Source organism: Rhinopithecus bieti, unplaced genomic scaffold (assembly GCF_001698545.2).
Source record: "Rhinopithecus bieti isolate Rb0 unplaced genomic scaffold, ASM169854v2 scaffold_12605, whole genome shotgun sequence".
In the NCBI taxonomy this organism is placed as follows: domain Eukaryota; kingdom Metazoa; phylum Chordata; class Mammalia; order Primates; family Cercopithecidae; genus Rhinopithecus; species Rhinopithecus bieti.
Window position 1 is genome coordinate 864,603 of NW_016807279.1, and position 19,162 is coordinate 883,764.

A 19,162-nucleotide genomic window follows, 5' to 3' on the forward strand; every position below is an offset into this window, starting at 1 on the left:
GAGGTATCAGGGCTCCATACCAGGTCTGTTCTCTAAATTGAAACAAGTCTCACTTAGAAGCTAATTCTCTATCATGGTTCTAACATTCCAATTATTATTTGACAGCTCTATACAATGCTTAGTTTAACAAGTATTTAAACATCCTGTTCATAAAGTGGTTGGAATGGATGAGAAAGAAAAGAATTTCAAAACCTACATTTCATGTGTATACTTTCCACATTAGAGTCTTCTAATAACTTCCTCTATACTATTTTATGGCATCTAAATTTTGGAAGGAGCTATTTTTGTGTAGGATCTCTCTATTACTTTCAAGCTATTTAATAATGAAGTCATGTAAAATTTTGGAGCCTTAGTGTTTACATACATAAAATTGTAATAGTAAATCCCACCACAAAAGACTCTATGTAGTTGAAGTGACACTGTATAACTGACACAGTGTAGTAATAACATTCAGCATAATTCTAAACACCTGAATATAGTTACTATTTGAAAAAATGATTTGACATTTACAACCTCAATTCAGAAACCTAAATGCAGTTGAGATTTGCAGAAGGGAAATAATTATCATGCCTCTTCAGAGATAATTTATAGCTTTATTTTAAGAACATACACATTTGATATGTCTTTTACTAAATAATATTCTCAAGTTTTTGTAATATGATTCATTTATATGCCTAAAGCAGCTCCAATATTCACAAAATTTTACCAACAAACGTGAAGTTTTTCATACACTGGAGATATTTACATAAATAATTCATCAAAAGTGTTATAGGGTGTTGTACAGATTAAGTAAAAGACCAGACATGGTATTTATGGTCTTTTTGTGCCCAAATGTTCCCTTCCAAAAGGGTTGCTAAATGCAGTGTATATTGTTGTGAATGCCATAAATACCACCTCATGGTCTTGTTTTGGAAGTACTTTTCTAGAAGGTTTTTGCATTTAAGTGGTAGTGAATTCTGAACTTTACGTTCCGTGAAGCCGGATAAAACATTTCTATTCCATTTTACATGAGGCCATTGGTTTCACAATATGAAATTTTCTATATTGCTTCATGATTTTTTCTTCCCATAAAAACATATAGTAACTACATGCTAATATAAGTATAAGGAACATACCACATCCCTACTATGATACAATGGTTTGCTGTATATAATCCCAGAGCTATTCTGGTATCACCATTCCTTTAGCAGTGAGGGAATAGCAGTGCCCTTCCTTGTTAAGGAAAACATAGTGTTTACCATGATGTCCCAACTATTTAGGCTTTGAGCACATTTCAAAAGGCCACTATTACCTTGCATGGTAATTATCAGTCTGGACACTTTGAAATATTTTATTTTTGTCTCCATACACATTTATACAGAATATAGTATATATTATAGTATTCTTATAATGAAGAGTCAAGAATGTGCTATCTTTGTTTGAGGCATCATTTAGGCTTTCTTTTCTAGTTATCCAGTAATCTAAATCTATTTTGTGCCACCCTACCCTCCACTGCTACCTGACAACCTAATCAGATTTTTATTCAGAATGTTGATCTTTTCTACCTTTGCTTCACAGATCATCTTGACTTTCATTCATACATGTAAACACACACACACACCCAGAGAGAGAGACAGAGAGAGAGAGAGAGAGAGAGAGAGAGAGAGAGAGAGAGAAACACATACCTGTTTTGGGCTCCTGAGTCTGTGACACTCCCCCCCGACAGTGACCTTGAAATATATAATGAGTTTTCATACTATGAGTAAATGTGCTACTCTGTCCATAGACCCTGTTGATAAGCTATGGGCATGAGGGTGATGTTGAAGACCATTCTGAAAAATTACACCGTTGTTTGCCACACATTTTCTTGGAGATAGCCTATGAAGCTATTTAAATCACTTAGCCAATATTCTTCTTTGAAGTAAGCATGGTTTCTACTCCCTCTTCCAAGTGATGTGACACATGGTGGATACCCAGGGAACTTTCTTTTGTATCAACTTTCAGGAGAAAACAGCAGATTTTGGGGAAAATAAAACACACTGAAACTAAAAACAAATACCGGGTATTGGGCTTTGCTTGTAGCTACACTATTGGCCATATTTCTTTAGTGTTCAAATTTACTAATGTTTATGTCCTCATTTGAAACAGGCAAAGATTTGTGCTTCTTGATCACTGAATATATTAATATTTTACGACACTAAGGACTCATTGTTTAATATTTTGTTTTCACTTTCATTCCTCTACTTACTTAAAACGTGTGTCTAAAAAGGTTATCTGCATTTTTTCAAATTATATAATTTAATAAAATGAAATAAAAGGATTAGATATTTCAAATAACTCACAGCGGTATAAAGTGTTTCCAGTCATGATGTTAGAAATGTAAAAAATCAGAAAATGTTTGAGTGAAAGGAGGAATGAGAGCAACAGAAGAAGTGGATGGGGGAGGGAAAGACTAGATCATGTCATATGTATATAGATTCTATAATTTTGACTTTTAGAAAACTGCATCTCTCATCATAAGAATATAAAACTTTAATCGTTTTCTAACCACCTGCCTAGTATTTCGTATCATGGATCATTCCTAATTTACTTAGCTTTTATTTCTGCACTTAGGTGTATTTTATAGCATTTAGTTTTCCTTTATTATAAATAATGCTTAAGTAAAATCTTTTATAGAGACATATTTTGCATGTGAGCATTTCAGTATAACACATTCCTTCATGAGAAACTGACACAAAAAAAGCATGTTTTTTTAATTCACTTGGTATCTTTAAATAGGGGTCTTTCTGCAAACTTAGTTCCTACTAATAATGTATAGAAATGGTTGCCTCTTCCACTTCTCTGATGGGTAGATTTTAGCATATAATTAATTATTCTTATCTGGACAGAAAGATAATCCTAACTATATTTGAAATACATTTTTGTATTATGAAAGAGATAACTTTTCTGTTTAATGGCATGTGTATTTCTGTATCTATTTAGTGGTTTTCTCTCCTCTTTTTTTCTAAGGTAACATTTTCATTATTACCAATCTATAGATTCATTTTTTATATTTATGTAAACATACATAAGCCACACAGATCAACTATGTATTGACCTTTTAAACTATAAAAGATTTAAAAAATAATCTTAACCTTTCACTTGCTCATTTTTTAAAAAGTTTTCCAGTGAAATTACTGTCTTCAAATAAACACTTTCAAGATTTCATGTCATGATTTTGTTCAAATTTCCTGCCCTAGTATTTTAATACTGTTTTCCAAATGTTATCTTTCTCATATATAAATATCTTTATCAAAACATACATCTTTTAATTTAATTTTAATTTTGGTGGTCTCTATTGAATAATTATTTTCTGAATGAATTTGCGATAAACTCTATAAAAGCTCTTCTTGCTATTTCCATTATGATTGCACTGTATTACTAAATAATGTGGTGAAATCAGATATTTCTGCTAAATTGGATGTTTTGTNTTTCACTTGCTCATTTTTTAAAAGTTTTCCAGTGAAATTACTGTCTTCAAATAAACACTTTCAAGATTTCATGTCATGATTTTGTTCAAATTTCCTGCCCTAGTATTTTAATACTGTTTTCCAAATGTTATCTTTCTCATATATAAATATCTTTATCAAAACATACATCTTTTAATTTAATTTTAATTTTGGTGGTCTCTATTGAATAATTATTTTCTGAATGAATTTGCGATAAACTCTATAAAAGCTCTTCTTGCTATTTCCATTATGATTGCACTGTATTACTAAATAATGTGGTGAAATCAGATATTTCTGCTAAATTGGATGTTTTGTTTAATCAAAGGTAGTTTTATACTATAGATTTCTTGAAAACCCCTTTGTTGTATTAATAAATTACTCCATACTTGTTATGTTATTTGGGTTGGGGAAGAGATTGTTCATTTATTACCATAACACGTATTCACTGCTGAGTTCACAAAAGGAAGAGTCCAGAGAGTGCCGCTCAACTATGTCTGAAGGGCAGAGCTCAGGGACTGGAGTTTGAAGAGAATGAATACTAATGCTGGCTAATAGTTATCGAGCACACTTTAAGCACCAAATACCTTTCTAAGGGTTTTACATACGAACTCATTCAATCCTTAAAACAAACTTATGAAGTAGATTCCGTCTCTTATTATAACTTATGGATGAGGACAAAGAAAATAATATTTTCAAAGTCACAGAGCAAGCACATGTTGTGCCCTGAATTCAAACCAGCTGGATGGCATCTCTGCTCATGCTCTTAATCTTTGTATTATACACCTAGACCTTTTTTTTTTTTTTTTTTTTTTTTTTTTTACTACTGTGAAAGTACAGACTGCCACTGGATATTGTTTCTGTTTCAAAATTATTTGTTAATATTTATTCTATATTCAGTAACATTTGGAAAGAGGCATAAGACTTTCTGTTTCTTAGAAAGGTGTTGCATGGTAAATAAGAATTCTTTCCACTGTCATCCAAAAATAGCTTTTAAAAATGATTTTCCAAACAATATGTGTGATTCTGAAAGCTTCTGAGATAATAGAAGAATGGTGTACATGAGGTCATCCCCCACCCCCAATCTTCTTCATTACGAGGTACTTTTCACATAGTCAATGTGCTCTGAGATATTTTGGGGGGAAATAGTTTTTATATTTAACAAATATAATTTATTGTGAAATAAGCCAGCATATTATTTAAACTTGGGTAATGTAGACAAAGTCAAAGTTTTGTTACTTGCTTACTTGATTTTCCTAAGACATAGACTTACCCTTCCTCCTCCTTCCCCAAACCTTAAGAAATATTTGAATATGCTTACTCTTATGCAAAGTGGGAAGAGATGTATTGGAATGCAAATTTTGAGAAGTATCATGTTAATTTCTAGAGAGAGCATATTGTAGTGTAAGAACATGGTAACACTGCCTACAGTAGACTGCAGGATTAGTTGGTTATCTAGCATGCAAAATTCAGAACTCAGGGCTCTAATTTAATCACTCTAAAATCTAATGCTACCTTGATGAGGTAAGAGAAATCATAATACCTGGTAATGCAAAAATGAGTAAAGATTTTCTACAACACATGCATTTAATTTTCTTAAGTAAATTATTATTACTTTGATTTTTGTGATGAGTTCCATTTATTAAGTATTTCAGCTATAAAGTACCATCCTACTTACAGTGTCCCAGGATAAGTTACTGTTCTCCTGATGTTAATATGTCCATGATTATGCTAATGACAATTACTCAAAAGATAGATACAATCAAGTGGATAGATCTAACGAATGTAGTTTAAATAAAAAGTGAGAAAGGGTCTGAAGGATTTACATGGGAGAAATGCCCATGGATCTAGATGGAAAGACATGGGTCATGTCAAGAGGGGATCATTCTCAAATTGTCCTCTTTTCTTGGAGCCACACAGAATTTTTGTATCTGTGACAAGAACCTCTGTATGATGCAGAATGTGTTTGAGGCATGGCTTTTTTACTTTTGGAAAGTGGGTGATGTCTTTTTTTTTTCCAAACACTTTATTAAAATGAGTAAAGAAATATACAAGTAGGTAGAGCTACTTTTTATTAAAATGAGTAAAGAAATATACAAGTGGGGTATAACTTTGGTATAATGTTAAAATTTGACCAAATATTTCTAGCCTTCCCTTTCCTCATGTCAAGCCCTTCAATATTCCCTAATGCTTCAGTGCATTTTACGTTTGTTGGCCTTAACTGTGCTGTTCCATTGTGTTGAAATAACCATAACCTTTGCAATCCTGTTTACTCAGAAGATGTGTCATTCCACCCTTAAGGCTTTCCTGAATCTCCAAACAAAAGCTATTTATGCTCATCTGGCAATAATAATATGTGACCCATATGTCTTTAGGGACTTATTTATTTCTCACATTATGCTATTTTTATATTTCTTTTATACTGCCTTTGAAATGAAATGAAACTGTATTCTTTCTGTATATATAAACATGCATCTTGTATGCAATCAGTACTGAATACATATTTTGTTAAATTAATGGCACACGAAGCTTTTTTTATTGTTTCTTGCTTCACAAATGTATACATAGATGTGACAATAAAACAATGAGACATTTAAACTACTTCCAGTTAAGTGATATTTACCTTGCAAGATGAGACTGAACTCTGTTTGCTTTGTGGATTCCTTTAATGATTGATTTAAAGTAGAAGTAAAATTTTAAAAGTGAAGAATTATTACTGGATGTTAGTTACACAGGGAAGATAATCAGAGTGGCTGAAAATATGGGGAAAGCGGGGGTGGGAGTTCAACCACATAAGACCTACTTTAGCCCAGGTTACTGTTGAGAGACTCAGTTATACCGTAAGTTGAATTATGCCAACTTAAGAACTATAAATTGCATGATTTAAATTTAAGGCAGGTGTTGGACTTGGCCTTTTACTCCAGCACTAAGAAAATTTAGAACAGTGTTACTTCAGGATGTATCAGGACAGGAGTTAACATCTCCAGCATGATTAAAATCAAATGAAATTGAGCAGAAACTACTGAACTATAGCAAAAGACAAGATCCAACCAGACATCTTCTCCTCATCGTCACAGCACAGAACTGATGAAAATAACAAAGACCTATTTTATCTCAGTGTCACACAGACAAGTGGCTTTACAGAACAAGTTAGTTGTCGAGTGGTTGCATCCAAGATAATGGACTTGTAAGTCACAGTCGGAGTATTCATCATAGTAGATACAGGGGTTAGCTGAAAGAAAATAGTATGGTTTTACAACACAACATTTTGAAAATCACATTTGCTGAGGAAAGAGACCATCTTATTAAAGACACAAAGAAATTTTTATTAACAATAGCTAACTCAATTTCATTAGCATAAGCTAACTAAATCTGAATGCAAAACAAGTGATAAGATCATATTTGAAAGAAAAGGTAAAATTTTGTCTTTGTATAAAACAGGTTTTTTATCACAATTTTTCAAATCCAATATAAACAGATTGGAGAGGAATCATTTTTTAAATTACATTGTCATTTTGAAAGTATTAACTATGCCATTGCAATATAAAATATTCACACTATTTTGTCTAATTATCTAATGCTGCATTATTTATTGGTTAAAGGTTTGCTTTGGATTATCAAAAGTGATGTATAGCCAATGGAAAATGGAATTAAAAACCACATATAGGATGGCACCCACCCACCCAGAAGTTATCTCGATTAACATTCTACTGATTTTTCTCACCTTGCTCTATCCCATGGATGTGCACGCACCTATATTCTGGTACATACAGAGGCAGAAATGCACACAAAATTCTCCAATCACAATGAAGATACCCAACATTTTAAATTTGGGGCAATAGCACCAAAAAGTTTACTAAAATAGTTTTTAACCTGAATTCTCTATCACAAATAACAAATGGATCTATTTGTCTCTCTACAAAGGCAAGAATAACAATAATTTAATTCTCTCTCTCTTTTAAGATTTTCTGACCTTATCATGAATTTGAATCTTGATAATTTGGTGGTCAATTTAAATTTTTCCATTATACTTCTTCTCTTTCAATTATAAAGTTTGACCTTTGCATGAAATTTATAACAATCTTATAAATTTTAAATTTACATTTATGTCTTACTGTTTATTATTTTAGTCAATATCTTTCTACGCTATATACATTTTCCCTTTCTAAATTATTAAACTTATTCACCTTTCAGGAACTTGGAGAATAACTACAGTAGATTTATCAAGGTGCAACAAGGAAATGAAATGTGGATGTTATATTACTCCTGAGCAATTGTATATTTGATAGTGTATCTCTGCTTCTTTTTCCTATAATCAGCAATTTGCCAAAGTCATTACTCCTTTTTGAAAAAATCAATTACCTATCATTATCCTACTTTATTCTTTTATGTAATATTCTGGTGAAATATGACTATCAATGGATTTGTTTTCTTTAGAGGTAACATTTTTTTCTTTGAATCTGTAAGATTATCAATGGATTTTTTTTCTTTGGAGGCAACATATTTTTTTCTTTGAACCTATAAAGTGTTGTAATCCATTGTTTTCTTTTATCTGTTGTTATTAATTTATATACTTTCCTAATATTATAAGTAAGAATTATTATTTTATAAATTTCATTTGAATTGCATTAAATGATTTATATCTGCATATTTAGGTCTTACATTTTTAGCATTGCTTGTGTCCAATATGTTCAATTCTTAAGTTCATATATTTCTTTAATAGGTCTCACTTCCTCAAACACTTACAGGTAAAGAAAGGGCTTATGATATACATCATCTATGTAATAGAATCAATCTTCTTGAGTAACATTTCTCTTTCCTACTCTTCTTTTACTTCTATTAAATTGTTATACCACTACAGACATTGTTTTTCTCACCTAGATTCTAAAATCTACTAAATTGCCATCCCATCTCCCCTAAGGCATAGATAATTGGTTGATTTTTTTTTTTTTTTTTTTTTTTGGTGGGGAGGAAACTCTCTCCAACTACATTTTTTTTCCAGAAATGGGGTATAAAAAGTGAAGTGGATACAGAGAAAGAGAGAGGGAGACAGACAGAGAAGTAAATAAATTAAGAGTACAAGAGAAGAGAAATGAGAGAAAGGTAAAAGGAGGAAGAAGAATCCATTTTCTTTCTTACTTTAAAAGCAAATAGAGTAACCTGATTAGGTGAAGAAAAATAAGTGACCTTTCAAGTTGGAGGTCACAGGATATTTTTCTTAGGTTTATTTTTTTCTCCACAGACTTATTACTAATATAATTTATCTTAATCAAGATTATTCCTAGGAATTAAGAAATTATGGTTGCAGGTAGGCTTTAAAAAGTGAAATCTGGCTATCTAAGTAAATAAACAGAAATGGCACCCATTTGGCTACAACTTCACCTTAGGTAAGATTTATTCAAGAAATTGAAAAAAAAAAAGAGGCTGTAAGGAATGTAAGGAATAAAGTGAGCATCAGCTAACTTTTTAGGTGGTTCACAGGAACAAAAGAAGAATAAGGATCACTCAGTAAAAATTTCATGCCATAATAAGTGGTCAGGCAACCTGAGTAATCATGGAGTGGCAAGCAATTGGAGAACATCGGTAAACTGAAAGCAACAAGCCTAAATTATGGGCTGCAATAAGAGGGCCCAAGAATTTTTTAGAGAGCAGAGAAAAATCTACACTTACTTCACTATTTTATCTAGATTGACCTTAATTAAGTATTTTATTCTATCGGGTGGGAACTCGAGTTCTCAGACTTAGACTTTGTAATTTCCTTTGCCACAGGTTAAATCAATGGTCTTCAGTCACTCTGGCAATTGGGGAGGGGTAAGCAGAAATAATTTGTGTATTTTCTTTGGTATGAATGAGATGAAAGCTGTACAAAAGTGCAATGTTTTTCAATGCTTAATTTAAAAGATGTATGGTTCCCAGACCAATGGGTTAACTGTAAACAAACAGAATGTAGAAAACTTACTGCAAAGTTTGTCTTCACAGTTATTTGGGCAGGCTTCACATGGGACACCCGTCTTATAAGGTTCATTCTTTGTTTCAGGATTATTTCCCCTTGAATAAAAAAAAGTGATTTCATAAAACTCATCTTTGAAAAATGCATATAAAATTTTACTCACAGTGTACAAGCAATTTTAAAAACAAATTGTGCAAATATTTTGTAAAAAAGAGTGATAATTTTTAAAATGGGTGTAAGATTTCCAGTCTTTTAGCTATAACTTTTTTTTAGCACATAGAACCAATAAATGTGAGTGACATGAAAATATTTTTCAGGCAATGTGCACATCTCGTTGGACAGTCAAGTCCTAACAGTACTTGGGAACTTTGGGTACCCTAGAGTACAAGCAAGAGCATTCACAAGCAAGAGGGCTTTAGAGCCAGTTACAACAGAACACTATTCTTCATTAATACCTGTAAGGACTTGGTAAACCATCATTTAAAAGGGCATGATTCTTACCAATGTTAAGAAGAAAGTCTCAAGTGAGGCAAGTTAGAGAGGTTCTAACTCCGTCTTGCACTATGTTATAAGAAATTTTTCACATGTTAATGTCTTTTGTTGAAACAGATGGTGTATACAAAAGATGAAAGTACATCAGCATGGATAAAACTAAAGTGTTGGGGTGTGGGAAAGAAAGTAGATAAGAAGTTCTAGTTCTGGACTAACTTGAAATTTTTGAAAAGACAGGCAGGGCTCAATGACTTATCCCTGTAATCCCAGCACTTTGGGAGGGCAAGGTGGAAGGATTATTTGAGCCCAAAAGTTCGAGATATGCCGGGGCAAAAAAAAAAAAAAAAAAAAAAAAAAAAAAAAAAATTAGTTAGGCCTGGTGGCGCATGCCTGTAGTTTCAAGTACTTGGAAGACTGAGGTGGAAGGATAGCTGGAGCCCAGAAGGTCAATGCCGCATTGAGCTATGTTGACACCTCTGTATTCCAACCTGGGTGACAGAACAAGGCCCTATCTCAAAAGGAAAAACAAAACAGAAAAGACAATTCTTACCTGTGTATGTGTAAAAGCACAATGTAGATAATATCTGCTTCTAAAGTAATACAACTTAAAAAAGTAAATGTTCTGGTTTTAAAAAACCTTTTTTAATCTGGTATTTGTTTATCTGAGCTACTAAAATTTCACTTTGAAAAGAAGATTATTACTAAATTCTGTAAGAGATTTAGTCAGAGACTTGGACTAATCTTCAACCAAGAAAATTCCCCTATCATAGCTCTCCATGTTTTGTACTTTTGTTTTTTGGAGCAGTTGAAGTTCACTGCAGACCACCAACCCTTGAAAATACATTTTGCAAACCATGTGCTGTAGGAGCAAAGAGATTTTATTGTCTTCAGCGCAATTTATATGTAACTCAGATAGAGTTATTATATGATGATATTAAACTCTACATCAATGGTGATAGTGGAGGCACCACTGCAAATGTGACGTACAGCAGTGTATTTTCAAATCAGTCATGTTCATTGATTTATATTGAACATCTAGTATTGTGCTACATACATGGGAGACAGTGGTTGAGCACAACTCATTGAGCTAACATTATGGAGGAAAGACTTATGTGTTAATCTAAGAAATACATGTAGCTGAAGGAGATGCATAATGGCGTCACTGACGTTTATCAGCAGAAGTGATATTGAACTGGCATTTGTAGTCAAATATCAGGCAGTTCTATCCAACTCTGAACAATCTTCTCTTTTCTGATAATCATCACTGGAGCCACACAGATGGGCCCTGCAGTCACCTTTGTCTTACTTGATCTTGTGTCATAATCACAGTTGATAGGAGAAGAAGGTGCAGCAGACCCTTACTGAAACAATCAGATTAAGTTTTCTAGGAATTGCGACTAGCATCTGTGATAGAATCTGTAACATGTGAATTTCATTTTTAAAGAGAAGACATACATCAACTTTTTTACTAGATAGCTAAGTACAGAGAAAGATACTTGGCTCTTTCCATTTGTTTCCTTGTTAAGACACCACTGCATGCCTGTCCTTTTGGTCTAACAATACTCTTGTTTTGTTGAAGTAAATGTCCTCATTTCTTTGCTTAACCAAATTTGTTTCTCTTGTATAATAATTACCTGAAGAATCAATGACACATAGGAAGACTCCTGGTAAATTGCTCTGAAAATATATTGGAGTTGTTTTTTTTTTTAATAAGAGAAAATACAGTCAAAGGAATAAAATAATATGTAACTAAATATGTGCTTTCACATAAATAGGAAGTAGCCAAGACTCAAACTACAGATTGTATAACCACTCATCTTTGAAGGACATCTAGGTTATTTCCAGCTCTTGTCTATTATGAATACAGTTGCTATAAACATTTGTGCACACACAAAAAACAAAGTTTGAAAAACTAGATTAGGTTACTTTAGGGGGTTATATATTTTAAAAACTAATAATACATACTCATGACAATAGTGACAAACATAGAAATATCGAGGTGATCCTTTGTGGCGGCATGATGCAATGGCACAGCCAATCAGGTAAGACGTGGCCCAAACAATCTGCGATGATAAAGAGTTGTTTTACTGCAGATTAGATATTTTACTAAATGACCATAATATCAATATAGTCATCCATGATTAAAAGTTAACATGTTGCTTTTGGGTTTACTTTGGATATGGCTTAACAAGAAGTCATACAAACAAAAGGACTCCTACATGTCTAGATACCATACATGCATATACACACACATAGCTGCACACAATGCAAACCAGGTGGAGAAAATCAGCTGACAGGGGAGGGTGACTTGATGATTGACATTGTCTCTATTTATTGTCAGTTTTTCTTTCTGAAAATAAGTAGGGCTTCTAGATGTAATTTCTAATTTTAAAAAATCCCAATGTTCATTTTCTCTGAGATAGGAGAGATGGATAGAGAGTGGGTAAAGATACAAAAGGTAGTGTTGATCATTTTGTTATGAACAGGCTGATGTTCAAAGGAAACTTGAGTGTTGCCTTTCTGGACATGGGCTGTACATGGCTGTGCATAGGACTAATTTCTCTGATCGTATCCAGTGTACTCACGGCTGATCAGAACTCTATGTCAACTCTCCATGACTCATTCTTATTGGAACGAAACATGAGAGGCTGTCTTCAATGCTGGTTCATTCTCCCTTTCTCATCAAACTTATGGGGATGAGATAACTTATCAGTTTACATAATGAAGGCTGCTTGGTGATTATATAAAAATGAAAGCTTGGAAGAAACTTTTCTTATCGGTCAGTGAACAGGCATACTGTAGAGTACTGAGTTTGTTTTTGAGGAATAGTGAGCCAGGTTTAAATTCCATCATTTACTTCTTGGGTAGGTTGTACTTAGAAGTTTGTTTTATGCCTTTGAGTTTCATTTTCTCAGCTGTAAAATGGGATACAACAATGTTGTAAAATGGGATACAACAATGTTGTCCTCTACATCATCAGTGAAAGGTAGGATTAAACATTGAAATATTTAAGTGGTTCAAAAGGAGATGTTTTCAGTAAGTGTGATTGTTCCCACTTGCCGCTGCCCCACATGAGCCTGGGTAGCTTTCTTACAGTCCTATAGACTTTCCTCACATTTCTGTTCATGTTCTTGATTACAGAACATGTTTGTTATGACTCTTTTAGATAAAATATTGTTTTCTCTTTACAAAGAGAGTCATGCATGAGTGCCAATCTCTCCACACCATATGGCTTTTAATTTTCTGCTGCTAACCTAGGCTTTTACTAAAACTATTGCTCTACCTGGGCATAAAAATTTTATAATGTAGATTCTTTGTTTGCAGGTTCTTGCTAACATTTTCTACCAATGAGTATTTTCCATAAGAGACCCTGTTGAATTCAGACTCTAATGGAGCACATAACCTGAAACATGATTTTAATAAAAATGCAGCTGAACATCTATTTTGCTATGTTCCCTCTATATGTTAATTGGTAATAAGATTATTGAACTTAATGTATTCATTTATTCCTTTAACTCATAGCAAAGAAAAATTGAAACTGAAACTTTTTTCATTAGATCTTCAGACACAAATGACTTTAGAAAAAGAACTTTTATTTTACAAAATTTTTCATGAACATACTAATGTATTTATACAAGGCTACAGAAAATGTCGGAAAATGTCTGGAAAAGCCTTGTGGTATATTCCCCCACTGGGCCTGCTGTCATGGGCTTACTCACCTTCACATCAACATTCTTGTTGTTCAGTTGATTCTGCTTAGAACCCTATATTCTGCTCCTTGCCCTTCCCTGCCCTCAGCTGCTTCTGATTTTTAGAACACTAGGTGAAATGGAGTTCCCATCTCTCCAGTGCATATGAAAGATTAAGAGCTGTGTAAAGACCACTGGACTAGGATTCAGATCTGGGTTCTAGTCCTCACTCCTCCATTTGCTAGCCATGAAAAGAATCCATAACTGGTGGAATGTAAAATGTTTCTATATTCTATTGCATTAAATTTTAAGCAAATGAAAGCAAATTTCTTTGATTTCATTGTCTTCATTCCTTGGCAACAGGAAATGAGAGAAATCATTTTGATAAAACGTGTTCTATTTTGAAAGTGACAATGATTCACTTTGGAGGAGACAAATCAAGATTATCTGAAGGTGATGGAATTCAGTTAATATACCACAGCAATGAGATAATGCTTTTGCGATAAAATTAGTGTGTTGGTTGACTTAGATAGGAAATAGAAGGTTTGAATCAAGGCCACAAATTTGTTAGATTTTTAGCTTTCTAGATATTCACTGTATTTTTATCCTCTAATCCTTTGATAAGGTAAATTATATGATTAAGTAGTTTAATGTTAAGATATTCCCAGATTCCTGCCACATACCCTTTGTGTCTAAGTGTATCAATCTTAAAAGAAAATGCTATTTACTAGTGTTTTATTTAGGATTTCTGCATTGATTTCTGTGATTATGCTTCTTTTTTAATATGCTTTATCTTCATTGGCTTTTAACATCAAATTTAAGTAGGCTTTATTCCAAGTGGATTTTATTTTATGAAACTTACCAATGGGCACATGTGAGAATATAGTGAAAGGAAGCAATCTTTAAGCCAGAAGGAGAATCCTCTCAAGAAACTAACCATGCTGGCACTCTGATCTTGGACTTTCAGGCTTTGTGAATTCAAGAAAATAAATTTCTGTTGTTTAAGTCATTCAGCAATGTGATATTTTGTTATGGTAGGCTAAGAACACTAAAACAGATTTTGGTATCAAGAACTGAGATGCTGCTTCAACAAATACCTAAAACTGTGGAAGCAGCCTTGGAATTGGGTAATGGGTAGAGACTGGAAGTTTTAAGTGCATGCTATAAAAAGTGTAGATTGCTTGGAAGGGACTGGTAATAGAAATAAGATCATTAAAGTATATTTTGTTGTGGTCTCAGATATAAATAAGGGACATATTCTTGGAAATTGGAAGAAAGGTACTCTTTGTTATAAAGCAGCAAACAAAATGGCTGCTGCCTTGTCTTCTAGTGTTTGTGGAAGGCAAAAGTTGTGAACAACAAACGTGGAAATTTAGCTGAGGAGATTTCAGAGCAAAGGGTTGAAGGAGTGGTTTGGTTTCTCCTCACCACTTACAGTAAACTACAAGAGGAGAGAAAGAAATTGAAGAAATATTTATGCAAGGACGAACCAGAACTTGAAGATTTACACGATCATTAGCCCATCTATATTATAGAAAATGAGAAAGTATTTTCCAAAGAGAACCCTAATGTCACTGAACAACCATTAGATAAAGATACCATGGATATGATTTATGGATTCAATCATACATCTCAGCAGAAATAGACGTGTGATTATACAGTGGTGGTACTGCCAGTTTGAACTAAAGTGGACAGAGAAAACAGACCCAAGTGATGGAAGGCTGTCAGACTTCTTAGACTCTTCAGAAAGAATGATGGAGATATTTCATTGTAAACATGCATTATCCTTCAAGAAAAGGGAAGAATGACTCCCCAAATGTTTCAGAGATCATGATGGCTGCCATTCCCATTACAGGTCCAGGACGCAAGGCTGCTTCCTACTTAGCTTCAAAGAGTATTGTCCCTTCAGGTGATCTCTGAAAGCAGCCATGTTAGCAGGGCCTCTTCAGAGAGTCATTTGATGAGGCTGCCTCACTGAGCTAAAGGGAAAAGGCTGCCCACAGAGCCATGGGTGATGCTACCTCCAAGTTGGCCAAGAGTGCAGAGCATCAAACCAAAGAGAATTATTCTCAAGCCTTACTATCACATGAAATTTCTTTCGCAAAGTTTTGGATTTGCCTGGGACCCATTACTGCTTCCTTTTCTATTTCTTTTTTGAAATGAGAATATCTATCCTATGCCTGTTTGTCTATTGTATTATGGAAGCATATAACTTTTCTTGTTTCATGGGTTCACTGCTGGTGAGAAATTTTACCTCTGGATGAATCACACCTTGAATCTCATGCATTTAGATAATATTCAGATAATATTTAGATGAGACTTTGGGCCTTAGACTTTAGAATTGATGCTGGAATAAATTAAAAATTTGAGGGCTCTTGAGATAGAATGAATCTATTTTGCATGTGAGGAGAAAATAAATTTGTTGGGGAGGGGCAATGGTACAATGTTATGAGCTGAATTGGTCCCCCAAAATTCACATTCTGTACCCCTAACTTCCAACCAGTGTAGCTGTATTTGAAAATAGAGTTTCTAAGGAAATAATTAAGATTAAATAAAGTCATATGACTTGGGCCTTGTTCCAGTAGGATGTGTCCTTATATGAACAGATGCTAGACAGCTTGCTCTTATGGTCTCTCTTGTCTCTGTCTCTATCCTTGATTCTCTCTGGCTCCACTTTTGCACTGGGAAAAAGCCATATTAGGACATTATGAGAAGGTGTCAGGCAGAAAGCTTTCACTAGAAACTGACTATGCTCTATTAAGATCATAGACTTCTAGGATCCAGAATGTGGGAAAATAAATTTCTGTTGTTTAATCCACCCAGCTGTGGTATTTTGTTGTGGCATCCTAAGCAGACTAATAGAGCAAAGATGTGAAGAAATTGCAAATTTTGTAAATTGCTGGTGGGAATATAAAATGGTGCAGCTGCGACAGAAAATATAATAGTACTCCAGTTTTTCAAATAATAAACGTAGTATTCACATATGATCCAGTAATTCCTCTCCTTGGAATTTCAAATGCCCAAAACAATTGAAAGCAAGCACTCAAACAGATATTTTCACACCAATGTTTAAAGCAGTATTATTCACAATAGCTGAAAAAAATGGAAACAACTCAAATGCCCATCAGAACAGACAAGCAAAAGGTGATATGCACATACAGTGAAATACTATTTAGCCTTTAAAAAAGAATACAATTCTGACACATGCTACAACATGGATGAACATAGATTTAATATATTATGCTGAGTGAAATAAAGCAGACACAAAAGGACAAATATCATATAATTCCAAAGTTATGAGGTACTTTGAGTAGTGAAATTGCTCACAGAGACAGAAAGTAGAGTGGTGGTTGCCAGAGGTTTGGGGGAGGAATGGAAGGTATTGTTTAATGAGTACAGAGTTTCGGTTTGGGAAAATGACAATATTCTGGTGATGGGGTTGCACAACCATTTGAGTGGACTTATTAGCACTGAACATTCATGCCACATTAATGCTGAACATGAAACCATTTAAAACGGTTAAAATGGTTATTTTTAAAATGTATCTTTTACCACAATAAAACTAAAGTTAGAAATCAGGGTTTTCCCTGTATTTTAAGGTGCCATTATTTTCACTTTTACAAATACTACCAATATCAAATTAGATTGACATCTTATGATTTTGTGAGTTCCTGGAAAATCTAGTGAGTAAAGAAGGAAACTGAGAAGTTAGGCATCTTCTCTAAGCCATATTTTGAACAGAACAACTCCTTCTATTCCAAATTATAAGAGGAACTCAGTAAATTCAGTAAAGATTGCCATAAGAAGGTAGAATGATTTTCGGTTGTTTCTGACTTACGTTTCCACACACATGCTTATCTCTTAAACAATGTGCATGTTTGCCAGCACACAGGTTACCTGAGTGTACTGGTCAGTACTTATGTCATCATCCGTTGTTGTCCATTGTCCATGTTTGAAATCTTTAGACTCACTGTACCAGACTCCAATTACACTGGACCATGATACAGGATAAGATGTCATATGCATATTTTCTCCACAAAAGGTATCTGAAATGAGAAAACGGGCTGGGTCATACTCTGAACAAATGAGAAATAGTATACAAGGAGACTTTCCTCATTTTTATTTTGTGAATGGTTCACTGATCATCTTGACAACATCTTCTGAGAGGGAGTAAAATCTGTTGTATCCCTGCTGAAAGCCTTCTTTCTCATTGATGAATGAGCATGTGGTACTCAAGTTTGGTGAAAAGTTGATAGTAGGTGATGAACACGTTTTGAAATCAAATCAATCAACATTTCAGTCTCTGCTGCTTCCAAGCTGCTTTAGATAGGTGAAACCAAATCAGAGAAGCCTAAGAGTTTTAACAGGGTCTATGGCTTAAAAGAAGCTACACACAGGTGTTCACAATACAAAGATGTTGAATAATCATTTGTTTATTTAGCCATTCATGTATGGTGTGGGCTTTTGATTGAACATGGTATTCAGGAGTATCTGCCTTTTCTTAAGGCAGGCAGGCACCACTTTGCTATTTCACTGCTCAAAAGCATTGGACTAAGATTCTAAATATTCTGTAGATACAAATGTGAGTTAGCATTTTTAAAACATCTTAATTTTAAAAAGATTCTCATGTTAAAATATAATGTGTATTCCTGAGTGAAGGTGATATAGTTTGGATGTCCCCTCCAAATCTCATGTTGAGATGTAATCCCAGTGTTGAAGGTGGGGCCTGGCTGGAGATGTTTACCTCAAGGTAGTGGATGCCTCAAATAACTCGGTGCTGTCTTCATAATGGTGAGTGGGTTCTCAAGAGATCTGGTTGTTTAAAAGTGCGTGGCACCCCCCAACTCTCTCTCTCTTGCTCCCTCTCTCACCACGTAAGACACTTGCTCCCCCTTCACCTTCTGCCATGATTGTAAGCTTCCTAAGGTCTCACCAAAAGCCAGGTAGATGTGGGTGCCATGCTTCCTGTACAGCCCGCAGAGTTATGAGCTAATTAAATCTCTTTTTAATAAATTACCCAGTTTCAGGCATTTCTTTATAGCAACACAAAAACAGTGTAACACAGAAGTAATAATGTTTTTTTTTTTTTTAAATTTATTTCCTGGAAACTAGCAGTAAGTTACCTAATCTATATGCTTTAAGATGGGCTTGGGAGAGTGGAGCAAGATGGCCAAATAGGAACAGCTCCAGTCTCCAGCTCCCAGCATGAGCGACACAGAAGATGGGTGATTTCTGCATTTTCAACTGAGGTACCAGGTTCATCTCACTGGGGAGTGCCAGACAATCAGTGCTGGTCAGCTGGTGCAGACTGACCAGCAAGAGCTGAAGCAGGGTGAGGCATCGCCTTACCTGGGAAGTGCAAGGGGGAAGGAAATCCCTTTTCCTAGCCAAGGGAAACTGAGACACACAACACCTGGAAAATCGGGTAACTCCCACCCTAATACTGTGCTTTACCAAGGGTCTTAGCAAAGGGCACACCAGGAGATTTTATCCCACATCTGGCCAGAAGGGTCCCATGCCCAGGAGCCTCCCTCATTGCTAGCACAGCAGTCTGCGATCTAACTGCA

General features: G+C 34.4%; 1 protein-coding gene across 1 annotated transcript; it reads right to left on the reverse strand.

Annotated features, from left to right (window-relative positions):
* Positions 1-6,111: 6,111 nt before the first annotated feature.
* Positions 6,112-17,638, reverse strand: CRISP1 (cysteine rich secretory protein 1). The gene is made up of 4 exons (XM_017881098.1): positions 17,493-17,638; positions 11,872-11,969; positions 9,424-9,512; positions 6,112-6,696 (listed from the first exon to the last, which is right to left on the reverse strand). The coding sequence occupies exons 1-4, from the start codon at positions 17,619-17,621 to the stop codon at positions 6,569-6,571; spliced, it is 444 nt and encodes a 147-aa protein (XP_017736587.1). The 5' UTR covers positions 17,622-17,638; the 3' UTR covers positions 6,112-6,568.
* Between the last annotated feature and the right edge of the window lie 1,524 nt (positions 17,639-19,162).

Bases quoted from the DNA above. Each gene is read 5' to 3' on its own strand.
- CRISP1 (XM_017881098.1), bottom strand. From the start codon at position 17,621: ATGCATATGACATCTTATCCTGTATCATGGTCCAGTGTAATTGGAGTC. The intron at 9,513-11,871 runs GTATGTATTATT...TTTTTATTCAAG, and splicing joins GTTTGTCACTATTGTCATGA to GGGAAATAATCCTGAAACAA. The intron at 6,697-9,423 runs GTAAGTTTTCTA...ATTTTCTTTCAG, and splicing joins CTGTGAAGACAAACTTTGCA to CTAACCCCTGTATCTACTAT.